Here is a 17,995-nt window from a genome sequence, read left to right as displayed (position 1 = left end):
TAGTAATGCTGAGTGCCAAGTGAGGAAGCTGTCAGTACCATTTTTGTAAGTCTTTGGTATGACTCAGCCAGGGATCTAACCCACGACCTCCCGCATCCAAGGCGGACGCTCTAACCACTAGGCTACCGGAGTGGTCATAGCTTGATTAAATTCATCTGCTACTTTCCAGGTAATGCCATAAGGCATAGCTCTGCACTGACTCTGGGCAGTCCACATGCTATCCTATGATTGGAATGGCCTAGACATATATGTTTACTCTCCAACACCTCTGATTCCAAAGGTAATACAAAAAGCCAGAGAATCAGAGTATTGCCTCATCCAAATTGCACCGCTCAGATGGGAGAAGTCATGGATCAGTGAACTCATCGACCTCACAACAGAAATTCCCCAGAAAATAGAGAATTTTCCCTCATCTACTTAGACAACCATGATAGCAGTTGTCTCACCCAAACCCAGAGCTACTGAACCTGCACATCTGGATCATATTAAACAGGTCCTCAGATAAAAACAGTTCTCACAACTAGTCACACAAGGCCCTCCACTCTGAAAGCACATGAAAGCAAATGGAAAAATTTTACACAGTGGTGTACACAAGAACACATTATACCTCTACAGGCATCTATACCTGAAATTTTTTATTATAGCTAATTCCTGATCTGTCTCTTCGACAAGAAAAAGCACCAAGTACAATCAAAGGTTACCGCTGCATGATTGCTGACACCTTTCATCATCGTTGAAGAGAGAATATCAGACAAAACAAAGATTTATCTGACCTCCTCTCCAACTTTGATTATACACATTCAAACCAAAAATGTTGGCTCTGTGACTCAATGTGGAACCTATCTTGGGTGCTAAACCTGGTTGAACAAAATACCATTTGAACCATTTTTAAGGGCATCATTTACTCACCTTTCACACAAGACCTTTATTGTCATCATATTAATGAAAAGCAGGCAGAATCGGCAAAATACATGCCCTATCAGGGGACCAGAATTATATGCAGTTCCAACAAGATGTCTCATTTTCACTTATGACAGTTCCCCTTTCAATGTCAAAAACAGGCTCCATGGGTAACCAGACCTTTGTAATGAAATCATTTTCTACTTTGGACACTTACAAGACCAAGTATGAGCTTTGAAGTGGTATCTTGAAAGGACGGAACCATTGCATTAAGATCTGCCTATTTTTACCTCTCCAGCAAGGTCAGAACGATATAACAACAGTGCAGATGAATTTGTTACACATTTTGGCTGATGTGGTTAGAGCAGTTGCCACAAGCATCGTCTTTGACCAGAACTGTTCTCTAAGTGATGTTATCCATTGCATAGGATGGAGTCCACATTCTCCAGTTTTTACCTGAGAGATCTTTCATCCCAACGAGCTCAGCTCAGTCTGGTGGGACGTATTGCCGTGGCTTAGCAGGCCACATTTCCAGGTCGTTTCACAGCTTTGTACCTTACATATAACATTCAAGCATTGTTGTCATGGAATTGTATAAATCTATTTATTTATTAAATACATGTACTTGGGTTTCATTTTTTTTTTTTTTTTGTGTACAATGATACATGAGGGTGATTTACGTATATTGTACAATATTTCGAAACAGTGAGTTTGGCTCATCATATGCCGCACGTGCGAAGTGGTTTCGATGGGAGAAACATATTACTTCCAGTGCACAGATGATGTAGGGCTACATTGTCTGTGTATAAATACCTCACCTTAGGTCAAAATCTTTATGGAATGTCTTGTCATTGAGCAGTCTACTTAAGGTCTTGCACATCTTCAGCTGTAGAGATATGTGTTATTTATTAATTTCTTATGTATATTATTAGTAGCTTCGGCTTATGGAGTATAATACAGATATTTTCTATTCTTATTTGTGACAACATAATTGCAATTTAATTTTGCTATCATCATTATCATTGTCATAACCAAAATCATTATAATGATGTTGCTGAAGCAAGATATAGCAATATTAGGGACAGACCATTAACTTTTTCAAGGGCTTTATATTTTGGGGGGAAAATGTGACCCTCAAATAGCTTGAGAAAAAGTACTCTTGCTCTGATTTGGGAAAAATTTAAATCCTTCATATTATGTTGGAATTTTTGTATCTTGAGATAAAGCAAAACCAGTCCCTTCATGTCATCATTAAATAGTCGGTCCCTAACTCTCATTACTTGGTCAAAAATTGAGTGTACACATATTCCTTTATGGAGGTTAATATATGGAAATTCAGTGGAAACAATATAAATATAATGTCATTCTTTTCAGTTTGGCTGTTGATTTAGAATGGGTTGGATTAAGATTTGTGAGTTTCATTTGTAAGCTATCTGGCGATTTGAAATCTGTAGGCTGTCTATAGCGGTTAAGGGTTGAGGCAGGAGTTTGAGGAGAACACCCTGTGATCGGCTGTATTTTTACTATGGACTATTGCACCATTGTTTATATTGTAATGGATAAATGCAACTTTTCTAGCAAGATCAACTAATAAGATTGTACCTTTGGTGGAGATCCAGATGTAAACTTGTGATGTCATCACCATATTTTCCTAAAATGCCCTAACGAGCTTATTGATAGGGAAGTGTATCACAATGCCGCTGCCAAATATACTCACAAGTTGCATCAAACTAAGCAACATAGATCCAGGTCTATTGTCACATAATGTACCAACAAATCCTAACAAACTGGATCTGCCAGCACATAATGCAACAGTAGATATGAATCAGTGCATATTGCATTTCGACTTTGATCAGAGTATACCTGTTAATATGCAGCTTTCACCTTGTAGTCATATAAACTAGATTGAGCTAAAGAAAGGAAAGACAGAAAGAAAGGCAGAATTAAAACAAAGTGAATAAATAGCTATGTTTATGACTTAATCAGAAACAAGATATCTTGTTGTAATCATCCAATTAGCAAATTTTACATCTTATACTTTTTTAAAACTCAAATAGTGTACTTGTACTAATTTTTGCCACAAAAAATTTAATTGAATGCCTGTGAGCACTTATTTTCCCAGACTTTGCGTCTCAGGCAGCATTAAGAATAACTAGTCACATTTTTTATATGCTGGTGATGTATATTTGAAAAAATTCACATTTTTTTCCAGTATGCTTTTTGTTCACATGCATGCATGCAGTTACTGTCAAGAATTTAGTAAGTTTAACAGCTATGTAAAAATGAATTCCAAATTTACAGTTGCAAAAAAGAGCTCACAGTATTAAAATTTACAAGACAGAGTATAATTACGGTTTTATTGATTAAATTTGTACCAAGATGTTAGAGGATATTAAGAATTACAGTACATTAATAGATTTAAATTGTAACTTTTGCAGAATGATGAAAGGCAGTCTTGACTGTGTAAATCTGGAAGAGGGAATTTGTCTTCAGGTGGTGGAGGAACTTCAGACACTTGGTCACAAGGTGAATGGAATTGGAGGGTTTAGCCGGTCCCTGTTTGGGCGTGGACAAGTGATTGCAAGAGGACCTTGGCCATTCAACCCTTCCTTTGACCCTGCCAGTCAAGTTTACTGGGCAGGCTCTGACCCCAGGGCTGATGGGATGGCAGTTGGATTTTAGCCATTCTAATAACTTTATCATTTAATCACTGTGACAAAACTGACCAAAGGATAAATGATTATGAACAGTTTGTATTGATTTATACAGTGAATTTTCAGTTTTGCAGGTTGATTAAGCTACGGTTCAATCATTTAATGTTGGAAGTGGTAAGTGAGGTATAGGTCACAATAATAAATAATCAGTTCTAAGGCTTAAGAAAAATCATATTTGATCAAAGTCAAGTTATTGCAAGTAGCCCTTTAACTGTTAGTATGACATCCCAAGTGAAGTTTTTTGGGCAGGACCTAACCCCAATAACTGTTAGTATGGCATCCCCAGGGAAGTTTTTTGGGCAGGACCTAACCCCAATAACTGTTAGTATGGCATCCCCAGTGAAGTTTTTTGGGCAGGACCTAACCCAAATAACTGTTAGTATGGTATCCCCAGTGGAAGTTTTTTGGGCAGAACCTAACCCCAATAACTGTTAGTATGGCATCCCCAGTGGAAGTTTTTTGGGCAGAACCTAACCCCAATAACTGTTGGTATGGCATCCCCAGTGGAAGTTTTTTGGGCAGAACCTAACCCCAATAACTGTTAGTATGGCATCCCCAGTGAAAGTTTTTTGGGCAGAACCTAACCCCAATAACTGTTAGTATGGCATCCCCAGTGAAGTTTTTTGGGCAAGACCTAACCCCAATAACTGATGGTAAAGCTATTTGTAGCATTTCTAAATTTCTCATCTGCCAACTGAACTAAATGATCAAAAATGGACAGCAAAATGACTGTAGACAGGCCTCATAGCTACCAGACTGTCTGAGCACACATACTCAAGTCATCCTCAGATTTAAAGCTCTCTGATCTTTTATAACCTTTCTCAGAGTTAGTCTATAATATCACTGCATAATCATCAATAATATGGACAAACTATTTAGTATGATATTACATTTTTTTAATCTTTGGGTGTTTTGTGGGGTTTTTAATAGAAAGACACAAGACCTTTTGTATAAATACTTTATTTAGCTTTTGTGGCCTTGTAAGTATGGGGCCAGGACTTGAGTATGAATATTTAGCTTTCGTGACCTTGTCTGTATAGGGAATGGCCTTGTATTTGAATATTTAGCTTTTGTGACCTTGTATGTATGGAGAAAGGCCTTGCATATGAATATTTTGCTTTTGTGACATTGTAAGTATGGGGCCAGGACTTCAGTCTGAATAATTTATACTTGAATAACTTGAATATGAGTACTTTATTTTAAGTATGGGGTCAGGACTTGAGCATGAGTGTTTTATTTCCAGTATGGGGCCAGGACTTGAGTATGATTACTTTATTCTAAGTATGGGGCAAGGTCTTTAGTATGAGTAATATATTTAGCTTTTGTGACCTTGTAAGTATGGTGCAAGGTCTTGAGTATGAGTAATATATTTAGCCTTTGTGACCTTGTAAGTATGGGTCAAGGCCTTGAGTATGAGTAATATATTTAGCTTTTTTGACCTTGTAAGTATGGTGCAAGGCCTTGAGTATGAGTAATATATTTAGCTTATGTGACCTTGTAAGTATGGGTCAAGGCCTTGAGTATGAATAATATATTTGAGCCCATACTCAGATACAGACTTAAATTTATATTTTGAACCTTAGTTTTAGCATCCATCAAATTTTGGTATTGGACATGATGAATATATTTTGATGTAATCTTGTATGTTAATTATTCTCAGTGCAGGCCAAAGATTTGTATTTATTCAGATAGTTTTGAATATGAGTACAAAATAATAGTTCTGAAATATTAAAGGCTCATAACCCTTCCCATCACCCCTTGAGGTCAGTTTATGGAGTAGTTTCCGATGCCAGGACTGAGTGGATGAATGAATGGATGGATATTGAGTTTCAGCTCATGTGACTGATGTGTTTGAGAAGGGGTGAGTACCCTGTATTTAGCATGTGTACCAATAAAGGCTTTTGAAATTGATTGTAAAACATGTCCATGACTAGATCATGTCATTTTTATCCAAACACTTGCTGTTACACCCTGACCAATCAGGCTTTAGGCAGAAACATTCATGTGAGACTGCCTTGATCTTGCTAACTGATAAATGGCTTCAAACACTTGATCAAGGTAGAATAATAGGATCTGTATTTGTAGATTTCAGGAAAGCTTTTGACATGGTGGATAATGAAATCCTTTTGAGGAAACTGAACATTTACCAATGTGCTGAAAACTCAATAAGATGGTTCAGTGAGAGAACACAACATGTTTAAATAAATAATATTCTGTCTGAACCAGGAACAATTACATGTGGAGTACCACAAGGCTCAATTCTAGGTCCATTAGTATTTATATTATTCATTAATGACCTACCAGTTTTACTAGGGGATTCAGTTTCATCAACAGATCACTATGCAAATGACACAGCATTATCAGACATCCAAAAACACAAAGCATGAACTCAACATTCCTTTACAGAATGCCCTAAACAAACTGGACAACTGGTGCACATGCAATGGCATGGTGGTAAATACTGGTAAAACTAAATATCTCAACACAGCAAAATAGGACAAATCTTGATAGTGATTAACTTTGTCTGACATGGAAGGATAAAAATTTGTAAATGGTCTCTCATTATAGACTACTTGATGTTGTGGTAGATAATAACCTATCATGGACTGAACATATCAAACATATCAGTAAAAAAAATTATTCAAGTTTATGGCTTCTCAGTAGGATAAGACATTTTCTCCCAGAAAGGCATAGAAGACTATTTTGTAGCAGTGACAGACAACCCTATTTAGATTACTGTATTACAATATGGGGTCATTCAAATGATGAAAACATAGAAAAGGTAGTACATCTTAAAAACAGCATTTGGGCTAACATCAATCCAGACAGAAAGCAAAGTTTATGTGCAGGTTATCCAATAATAGTTCTAATGAATATTGAGTCACTATTCCAGTATAGGCTACCTGGTAATACTCCCCACCTGCACTCCATTCTTCCAAACAATTTAAATTCCCAAACCAAATAAGGAATTATTCAAAAGAAGTTTTCAGTACTCTGGAAATTTGCTCTGGAATATTATTCCATTTGAGATTTGAAATGCGCACTCTATTTCCTTCTTCCAAACCCAGTATATCCAGTGGCTTCATAGATGCAGTTAAAATAAGAATGAAAACTACGGTATTTGTATTAATAAATGCCTCTGGGCATCATTAAATAGACTACTCAGATTTTTTGTCATTAATTGCATATTGCATGTATATTGACTAAGTGACTATGTGGGTTCAGTATGTATGGACAAGTATCCACATGGTGAAAGGAAAGATAGTAGATATAATATGTCTATGTATGTAAGTGATATTACATATAGGTATGCATGTGTGTTTATATGTGTGCATGTGTATGTAAATAAGTTCCTTTGAGGGCCTCATGGTAGATTAGTTCTTCAGATAATTGTGTTATCCTCTTTAAATAAAGTCATTTATATTATTACTGAGGGCATGATTGAATTTGAGATGTGATCAGACATAAAGTGATTTTTGTCATTGAAATGCTTTGGAATCTAGTAATCAGAAAATAAAAATGCTTTAAAACCTATTAATCAGACTACATTTAATTATGCCTGGTTGGAAGATAATAGCCTTTTTAATGCTTTTGAGATGAAAGTTTTTTCTATTGTCATGATATAGTTCCACCTGCTCTTATACCTACAATCATGCAACAAATTAATTAATTTATGCAAAGTCTCTTTGTTGATTATTTTATGTTATTGTTGACTTATGCCATACTGTTGGCATTGTACATTTTGTTTGCATTGATGTTAATTACCTCATTGAACATGTACTTGAAAGATGAAATATAATTTCTTTTAGGATGTACTTTTTTTTTTTTTTTTTTTAAGATGCACATGTGCCATGCCTTCATTTTTATATGCCCAGATCCCACAAGAACCAATTTATAATGCAGAGGTAGCTCTACTGGTCATAGACCAGATGGGGTTATGCAAGGGCCTGTTGTATATACACTGTCATCCATCCAAAATCACAAGTTTATTAAAACTACTTCTTCTAAACTATTTCCAAGATTACCATGAAACTTCATAAACACATTCATCCCATGGTCTAGTTGAAGTTAAGGTATCACGGTACCAATTGTTTTTCCATATACCTCAATGCTAATGTTTTGTGAAATAAATATACTTTCTGTCCTACTTGGGCATGCATGTCACACACTGTCATATAGAACAATGCTAGATTGTCAATTTGACAATGACATAACCAGGTACTCCATTGCATTTAAGAGAGATAACTCTACTGGAACTAGACAGGGGTAAGAGTTATCTAGTCACAACAAGCACATTTTCAGCCATGTGTACCATATTTTAAAAAAATCATAAAAAATACAAAATATGATCTAGATAGAAATTAACACAAACTCACATGTTGCCAAGAGGCTCAACATTTTTTTAAGCCAAACAGAAAGTACAACTCTTACATAATGCACCAATCACAGCTAGTGTTGTTCTTTAATTCTGAATACAATGTTCCATACACCTTAAGCTCCGCCCACCTGGACTTGCGCAATTGGTACCGTTATACCTATAGCAAACCTTAATTTTTCCAATAATCTGTGAAATAGTTCGGGACTGTATAAGTAACAAATATACTTAGTCTCACTTGTGAAAAACAATTTGATGAGGTACTAACCTATGTCTTATATGAATGTGTATAGAAATGTCATTGAGCTGTTTGAACTATTGTTTTCATACTTTTGCTTCACCATCAAAATCATCTTTTGAAATAAAATGAATTCTTTCAACTATGACTTGTATCTTATTCCTATCAGCACTTATTGAACTTCACATAGGTGATATGGGATAAATCACATTATGTCATATTATGTAATAACTAGGTCAAAGGTCAATGTACCAAATAGTATGTACCTGTCCTATTTCAAAATGTACAATTCACCTAAAAGAAAGGAATTTATATTTGTTTGGTAGGTGCAGAACTTAACATCAGAGACAGGTGGACATGACCCAATCTTATTATAAAGTATAAGCTTTGACCACATTACACTATCTGCAGATACAAGAAGTCACTAACCACCAGTCCTCACACAAAGGTCCACCTACCCATCCTCATTGTAACACAAATAGTAAGCTTTCCTCCTTTGTAATGTGAACAAAATTGTTTCAATAAGCCAATCAGTCACCAAATATAGTAAATCACAGCCTCTAAGTGGTTATGTTGGATTGGGGGGTGAACTTAGGGGAATAAAATACAGAAAAATGCCAAATATAAACACTAAGTATAGCACATCAAATGGAGTTAAAAACAGGAGGAAAGTGTTTATCTAAAAGGGAGAGGTAGCTTATGATAAAGGAATTAAAGGAGGCAAAATCAGCAATGCTGAAAATGAGAAGTGAAAGTTTGATGACCTTACCTTGGACAAATATATGGGGCAGGGCCCAACTGGTCCAAGGACAGCCCAATGGCAACTGTGCTATAACATCCCTTACAGGTACCCAAATTTCAAGTGAAGTTGTGTTCATTTCCATCTAATATGAAAGGGTGAATAATTTAGATAATATAGATACATATAAAGTATATTTCTTCTACATAAGAATTTAATAATAATTGGCATAAGATAGAGAGAAACTTATCTCAGATCCAAACAGAAGATACCTTATCAGTTTTCAAACTTGTAAACTTTACTGTGAGAAATTATTAAATTGCTTCTACTTACATTTGCATCAAGATAGAGGGCTAATATAATACTTCACAAATCTTCTCTTTATTTTCATAACCAGTTACTGAAAATGTGAGATTTTATTTCCTTAAAATGTTATGACTGGTGTAAGGGAGATAACTGAATGATATACATAAGGTGTGGTAACCTCTAATACAGTATCCATGTAATATAGATGAGTTCATCAACAACCTGTATTAACTTCATTGCAATTAAATTATCTCAAAACACATTACTGATAAAGTGAGAACCTAACATTTAGACTCCTATATTTAGTGGAGACCTCAAGAGTCGTGTAATTTTAATTTCTAAGATGACACAGCTCTTTCATTTCACATAGTTCATATTTTCTACAATGCCAGCATGTAGAGTGCAGCCTTCCATAACCATGCAGATGTCATCTTATGCCAATTTGGATTCTTGCGATGAGATGCAAAGTTTCAAGAACAGTGTGGATTTGAATGGAATGAATACGCACTGTGTGACTAAAATGGTTATCATTCTGTAATGTTGGACCAAACATGGAAATTCCACAAGAGCAGCTTGACACAAAGAAATAGGATTAATTGAAAGTCAATAGTAGATTATAATTGGGCTTATACAAGTGCCAATGGCAAATGCTGACTTAAGGAAACTGTTCTTGTTTGTTGGTATTCACTGATACTTCAACAAAAGGGAATGCAAGAGAACTGAACTAACTACATGAACAATTTCAAAGCAGGAAAGTGTAAAAAAAAAGGACAATTAGAGCAGGACAATTCTAATCAAAGTGGGAATAAATACCATATCCTTAATAAATTACCTAAAAATTACTCATGCCAGAACATCCCACATGGTACAAGTGATCTATCTACAAGTTTACTTAGAGTGTTCTCTATCCTGGTTTATGGCATGCCTTACAAGAACAAGATAGCTGTTTTTGTACACATGATTTTTCATCTTTTGCAGGTAAAATAAACAATATTTGGCCAAAATCAATTATATTATGTTTACATAACTTATTTTGTTGCATGCATTCCAATCTAGGAGGTAACAGCACATACATAAAGGCATCAGGTAACACAAGCCTATATCTATCATAGCTATAGTTATCAAAAGTCCCCATCCAAAGCCAACTTGTGCTATTTTCTGAAGATTTCATACATTTTATTCTTAAAGAACTTTCAATATTTGACCAAAACTGTTCAGTACACATTTGTTTTCCTACATCAAACTAGTATAGTTCATAAATGCCGCCCACATGTATGCGTTTCTATGGATACACTGTGAGGCTATTCTTTCCTTTAGGTATCACGGTACCAATTGTTTTTCCATATACCTCAATGCTAATGTTTTGTGAAATAAATATACTTTCTGCCCTACTTGGGCATGCATGTCACACACTGTCATATAGAACAATGCTAGATTGTCAATTTGACAATGACATAACCAGGTACTCCAATGCATTTAAGAGAGATAACTCTACTGGAACTAGACAGGGGTAAGAGTTATCTAGTCACAACAAGCACATTTTCAGCCATGTGTACCATATTTTAAAAAAATCATAAAAAATACAAAATATGATCTAGATAGAAATTAACACAAACTCACATGTTGCCAAGAGGCTCAACATTTTTTTAAGCCAAACAGAAAGTACAACTCTTACATAATGCACCAATCACAGCTAGTGTTGTTCTTTAATTCTGAATACAATGTTCCATACACCTTAAGCTCCGCCCACCTGGACTTGCGTAATTGGTACCGTTATACCTATAGCAAACCTTAATTTTTCCAATAATCTGTGAAATAGTTCGGGACTGTATAAGTAACAAATATACTTAGTCTCACTTGTGAAAAACAATTTGATGAGGTACTAACCTATGTCTTATATGAATGTGTATAGAAATGTCATTGAGCTGTTTGAACTATTGTTTTCATACTTTTGCTTCACCATCAAAATCATCTTTTGAAATAAAATGAATTCTTTCAACTATGACTTGTATCTTATTCCTATCAGCACTTATTGAACTTCACATAGGTGATATGGGATAAATCACATTATGTCATATTATGTAATAACTAGGTCAAAGGTCAATGTACCAAATAGTATGTACCTGTCCTATTTCAAAATGTACAATTCACCTAAAAGAAAGGAATTTATATTTGTTTGGTAGGTGCAGAACTTAACATCAGAGACAGGTGGACATGACCCAATCTTATTATAAAGTATAAGCTTTGACCACATTACACTATCTGCAGATACAAGAAGTCACTAACCACCAGTCCTCACACAAAGGTCCACCTACCCATCCTCATTGTAACACAAATAGTAAGCTTTCCTCCTTTGTAATGTGAACAAAATTGTTTCAATAAGCCAATCAGTCACCAAATATAGTAAATCACAGCCTCTAAGTGGTTATGTTGGATTGGGGGGTGAACTTAGGGGAATAAAATACAGAAAAATGCCAAATATAAACACTAAGTATAGCACATCAAATGGAGTTAAAAACAGGAGGAAAGTGTTTATCTAAAAGGGAGAGGTAGCTTATGATAAAGGAATTAAAGGAGGCAAAATCAGCAATGCTGAAAATGAGAAGTGAAAGTTTGATGACCTTACCTTGGACAAATATATGGGGCAGGGCCCAACCGGTCCAAGGACAGCCCAATGGCAACTGTGCTATAACATCCCTTACAGGTACCCAAATTTCAAGTGAAGTTGTGTTCATTTCCATCTAATATGAAAGGGTGAATAATTTAGATAATATAGATACATATAAAGTATATTTCTTCTACATAAGAATTTAATAATAATTGGCATAAGATAGAGAGAAACTTATCTCAGATCCAAACAGAAGATACCTTATCAGTTTTCAAACTTGTAAACTTTACTGTGAGAAATTATTAAATTGCTTCTACTTACATTTGCATCAAGATAGAGGGCTAATATAATACTTCACAAATCTTCTCTTTATTTTCATAACCAGTTACTGAAAATGTGAGATTTTATTTCCTTAAAATGTTATGACTGGTGTAAGGGAGATAACTGAATGATATACATAAGGTGTGGTAACCTCTAATACAGTATCCATGTAATATAGATGAGTTCATCAACAACCTGTATTAACTTCATTGCAATTAAATTATCTCAAAACACATTACTGATAAAGTGAGAACCTAACATTTAGACTCCTATATTTAGTGGAGACCTCAAGAGTCGTGTAATTTTAATTTCTAAGATGACACAGCTCTTTCATTTCACATAGTTCATATTTTCTACAATGCCAGCATGTAGAGTGCAGCCTTCCATAACCATGCAGATGTCATCTTATGCCAATTTGGATTCTTGCGATGAGATGCAAAGTTTCAAGAACAGTGTGGATTTGAATGGAATGAATACGCACTGTGTGACTAAAATGGTTATCATTCTGTAATGTTGGACCAAACATGGAAATTCCACAAGAGCAGCTTGACACAAAGAAATAGGATTAATTGAAAGTCAATAGTAGATTATAATTGGGCTTATACAAGTGCCAATGGCAAATGCTGACTTAAGGAAACTGTTCTTGTTTGTTGGTATTCACTGATACTTCAACAAAAGGGAATGCAAGAGAACTGAACTAACTACATGAACAATTTCAAAGCAGGAAAGTGTAAAAAAAAAAGGACAGTTAGAGCAGGACAATTCTAATCAAAGTGGGAATAAATACCATATCCTTAATAAATTACCTAAAAATTACTCATGCCAGAACATCCCACATGGTACAAGTGATCTATCTACAAGTTTACTTAGAGTGTTCTCTATCCTGGTTTATGGCATGCCTTACAAGAACAAGATAGCTGTTTTTGTACACATGATTTTTCATCTTTTGCAGGTAAAATAAACAATATTTGGCCAAAATCAATTATGTTTACATAACTTATTTTGTTGCATGCATTCCAATCTAGGAGGTAACAGCACATACATAAAGGCATCAGGTAACACAAGCCTATATCTATCATAGCTATAGTTATCAAAAGTCCCCATCCAAAGCCAACTTGTGCTATTTTCTGAAGATTTCATACATTTTATTCTTAAAGAACTTTCAATATTTGACCAAAACTGTTCAGTACACATTTGTTTTCCTACATCAAACTAGTATAGTTCATAAATGCCGCCCACATGTATGCGTTTCTATGGATACACTGTGAGGCTATTCTTTCCTTTAGGTATCACGGTACCAATTGTTTTTCCATATACCTCAATGCTAATGTTTTGTGAAATAAATATACTTTCTGCCCTACTTGGGCATGCATGTCACACACTGTCATATAGAACAATGCTAGATTGTCAATTTGACAATGACATAACCAGGTACTCCAATGCATTTAAGAGAGATAACTCTACTGGAACTAGACAGGGGTAAGAGTTATCTAGTCACAACAAGCACATTTTCAGCCATGTGTACCATATTTTAAAAAAATCATAAAAAATACAAAATATGATCTAGATAGAAATTAACACAAACTCACATGTTGCCAAGAGGCTCAACATTTTTTTAAGCCAAACAGAAAGTACAACTCTTACATAATGCACCAATCACAGCTAGTGTTGTTCTTTAATTCTGAATACAATGTTCCATACACCTTAAGCTCCGCCCACCTGGACTTGCGCAATTGGTACCGTTATACCTTAAATGAAAATGGTGCAGCTAATATGGCCACCACAATGACCATCTTGTTATTACCATTCCTGAGTCATTGACACGAGAGGGGTTTACCACAAGACTTCATATAATGTCTTCTTAATCCTAAATGAAAAAGGTGCCATTTGAACATCCAGTATTGATGCCACAGCAACCATTTTGAAAAATCTTTATATCACTACACTTCTTAAACAGAAAGTTGTGTTGATGTGGAGTTTTCACTATGAACTTTTTAAGATGTTGGTTGTAATGATCTGATCTCTAGTATGGTAACCTGATTTACTGTTGTTGTTATTCTTCCTTGCCTAACTGGTTTCCTTTCAAACTATTTAAACATATCATTTGCTTTCTGAAAATTACTGTAAAATTTCACCTGACAACAATATTTTAATCCACTCAGCTGTTTTAAAAATTATTAATCGACAATAACCCATACTACCTTGAAAATATGTAACATCTAATTGACAGGCATTTCGGGTAAAGTGGGATGGTGAAGTTTTTTTTTATCTAGTCACATAAATATTGGAGGATAAAAGTTAGTTGTTCTTGCTATTCTGGCTTTGGCTTTACATTTATTCTAAGGATAATGTGGTGACACACCATGATTCAACCATGCAGTGTGAGTGACAGGTGTAATGTGTGTGGTACAGATCCTTGGGTAGTCATTTAGCTGTTTGATAGTTCCAGGAGATAAGCTTTCACCTCTCTTTTGTCATGTGTCTTCTGGCTAGAGTTCTAATAAGTAGAGAAAACAATAATCAAATACATAGATGATTACATATTGATTGTTAAGCAATGAAACAATGTAGTCACTTTTAATGTAAACAGCTCACAGCACCTTTATTGACTAGCTGACAAAGGAACAATCTGTAAGCTTGACATAGTGACCTATTTTACTTTACTTTGTTATGTTGTTTATTTGGCAGTATGATGGTTAAACAAAGCAAAGACTAGTCGTTTTAATGATATTTGAGAACTACTGTGACAAGTGTCCATTGCTAAGAGTACATGCTGGACTTTCATGGATTCCTGTCATTTCTTTTCAGATAGTAGAGTGTAGGTCCCTTTCAGGGACTCTTTTTTTCGTTTAGAAAATGAGATTAAATTTTGCCTGCCATGAAAAAATTGCAATCAAAGTTTGTGAATGAAAATTCAACATATTGCTCATTTCATCATCAAAAACAGACTTTATTGCTTGTGAATTTTGAGTCGTCGAGAAAGTTGCAAATTTTAAATATAGAAATCATATATTCGCTCAATAAATAGCACAAGATATGATGAAATCATAGCCGATAAAAATGTTGGTAATGACTGCTGGTGGCAACAGCGTAAACAGGTAAAAGCCAATTACAGAAGTCCTGTCATGTGAAATTTGTGCTTTAATTTTCTCACCATTTCACTGTAATCATGTAATCACTTCTGTTCTAGAGGTTAAAGAAATAATTGCGTAAGAATATTTTTGGGCAAACATTTGAATTGGAAATCTACATTATAACATTCATTTAATCATTTATATATGAATGTGTTCACGTTTAATGCACCTCACAATAAGTTATTCAAACTTTAAGACAGACCTTCCAATATGTCGAGTTACTTAGCGATCATACTATACACATGTGCACAAAATGTTCTCTTGAGATGTCCAGCCCAACAGAAGATATGGATAAACAATACAGAGCTGTATGTAAAACACTGTGTTCCCAGAACAGAAAAAATATAACCAGGTCTAGCTGTCATCTGGAAATTCAGTAGCCAAGTTTCCAAAGCAGTTGTATGTTAGTCAACAAGCCATAAAATGTTGATAAAATATTTGAGTCGAGCAGATGAGGATATACTCAAATTCAGATGTTTAGTGAAAGCAGGGCAAGACTTACATGGGCTGTTTTAGATAGCTCTTTTCCATATCTTGCAGAAACTGTGTTATTTGCCATTGTGTTTTATGGTGCCATGTGTTTCAGAAACTGTGACATTATTGCCCTTCATCATTAAAGTTCTATGGTACCATTTGTTGCAGAAACTGCCATGTTATTATCCTTCAGTGTTGTGTTCAGTGGTACCATGTGTTGCAGAAGTTGTGATATATTGTTGTCCTTCTCCGTTGTGTACAGCAGAAACGGACATTATTGACCTTCACCATTGTGTTCTATGGTTCCATGGGTTTCATCAACTGACATTTGTCTTTCACCATTGTGTTCTATGGTGCCATGTGATGCAGAAACTGCAACATATTATTGTCCATCACCATTGTGTTCTATAGTACCATGTGTTGCAGAAATATCATATTGACCTTCACCATTATGTGCTATGGTACCATGTGATGCAGAAACTCTACCATGTTACTGTCTTCACGATTGTGTTATATGGTTCCATGTGTTGCAGAAACTGACATTTGTCCTTCACTCTTGTGTTCTGAGGCACCAAGTACTGCAGAAACTGTGACATATTATTGTCCTTCATTGTTGTGCTCGATTGTGCCATGTGTTAAGAACTATTCCTTGTACATTAAAGAACATACTGCGCATAACCTATCAAGCAGATTTGGAAAGACGTGCTTTTATAGGCGATAACGAACATGTGTACTTCCATACATTACTTTGTATCACTCTTGGATTAAAAGTAGTGTATTCAAGTATTATCCCATTTAATGATCTTATTTTAAGAAAGCGTGGCCTTCAGTTTGTACCTGCATAAAAATTCACCGCACGTCTTTACCGTTAAATCTATTTGTTATTTATTACGCAAGCGACACAAAAGCCTTGCATATCGAATTATCTGATCAGAATTTCCTCGGCACCTACGTATAAAGTCTCAAAATTGTGTGCTACCTCTCGGACAGTAACATATCATATTTCCTTCTCATGTGCTTCGACAGAATCAAATGGTTTATTTTTAAAGATGTGTCCTTGGCCTGCATATTCTGATACGATCCGTAACAGTCGCCATACCATTACTAAGACGTTTTATGCATCTGCTGATTTCAGATTTAACAAGCGACTTAGATCCATAAATAGCATTCATGAGAGCTTTTATCTGTGTGAAGCATTTTTCTATTTCTTGTTTTCATAACAATTTATAATCACTCTGTGTTCGGAAACGGACTCTTCTGACAGTTTGCCACGATGTCACTACGTGATATCGTCTAATTAAAATGACGTCACATCCTAATTTCGGACCGTTTTCAATTATTGATGGGCGAATATTTTATGACATTTAGTTTCTTTGTTTGGATGATACTGTATTTGTTCTTGAACATTTTGATCAACCCTTGTTTAACTAGTATTCTCACCCCCACCCCCATAGATTTTAAACCAAAAGGCATCAAGGATATGAAAAAAATGCACAAAACTTTGTCATATCATTGATGGATTTATACTTTTTAACCTGATTGTCGCGGGAGGGGTGGGGGGCTAACGCTGTCAATATATATTAGGGCCTGTTTATTATTTCAAGAAATAGATGTATGTATTCCAGTCTTTGAAAATCTCAGTAATTCCGTAAATTCTGGATTTACTTATCTTTAAACACATGTATACAAGAGTTCCTGCTATTTATTTGTTCAATATATTTTGGATGTTTTAGAAGTATTAAAACTATGCATTGCAAATATTGGAGGCAGCCGACACACTGTTTACTGAAATAGAATATTCTAGAAACCAGAAATTGACAGAGCGTAAACTGTTTGTTTGTTTACATTGAGAGCTTCCGTTTGCGTTGAAACTCCATTAATTCGTGAGTATTATAAACCCTTGGCGACAGTCCGGTTAAAAATTATAAATCACAATGAAATGGCTAAATGTTGTACGTTTCTTATATCCATGGTGCTTCTCGTTTTTAAAATATGTTGGGGTAGAAACAAACGGGATGGTATGCGAATACTTGTAGGTCTGATGTAGGACCTTTTGCAAGTCGCAAAATAGTGAATATTTGTCACTGAATGGTTGGTATAAAAAAAATGTGAACAAAGCGTGTTTAAATTAAATATATATTATTAATGAAGCGATCAATATAAACATATTGCAAAATGTGGGAAAT

General features: G+C 35.1%; 1 protein-coding gene across 1 annotated transcript in view; it reads left to right on the top strand.

Moving 5' to 3' along the window:
- The window catches only part of LOC149802653 (uncharacterized), a 94,899-nt gene extending 87,751 nt beyond the window's left edge, over nucleotides 1–7,148 (top strand). Inside the window, exon 11 of the mRNA XM_089952014.1 lies at nucleotides 3,339–7,148. Coding sequence (XP_089808140.1) covers nucleotides 3,339–3,582 — 244 coding nt within the window. The 3' untranslated portion in view covers nucleotides 3,583–7,148. The remainder of the gene's footprint in view (nucleotides 1–3,338) is intronic.
- Nucleotides 7,149–17,995: the final 10,847 nt, after the last annotated feature.

The sequence above is a fragment of the Sinohyriopsis cumingii genome, chromosome 3, assembly GCF_028554795.1.
Source record: "Sinohyriopsis cumingii isolate HCF-2022 chromosome 3, ASM2855479v2, whole genome shotgun sequence".
In the NCBI taxonomy this organism is placed as follows: Eukaryota; Metazoa; Mollusca; class Bivalvia; order Unionida; family Unionidae; genus Sinohyriopsis; species Sinohyriopsis cumingii.
This window is presented reverse-complemented; position numbering and strand designations above follow the sequence as displayed.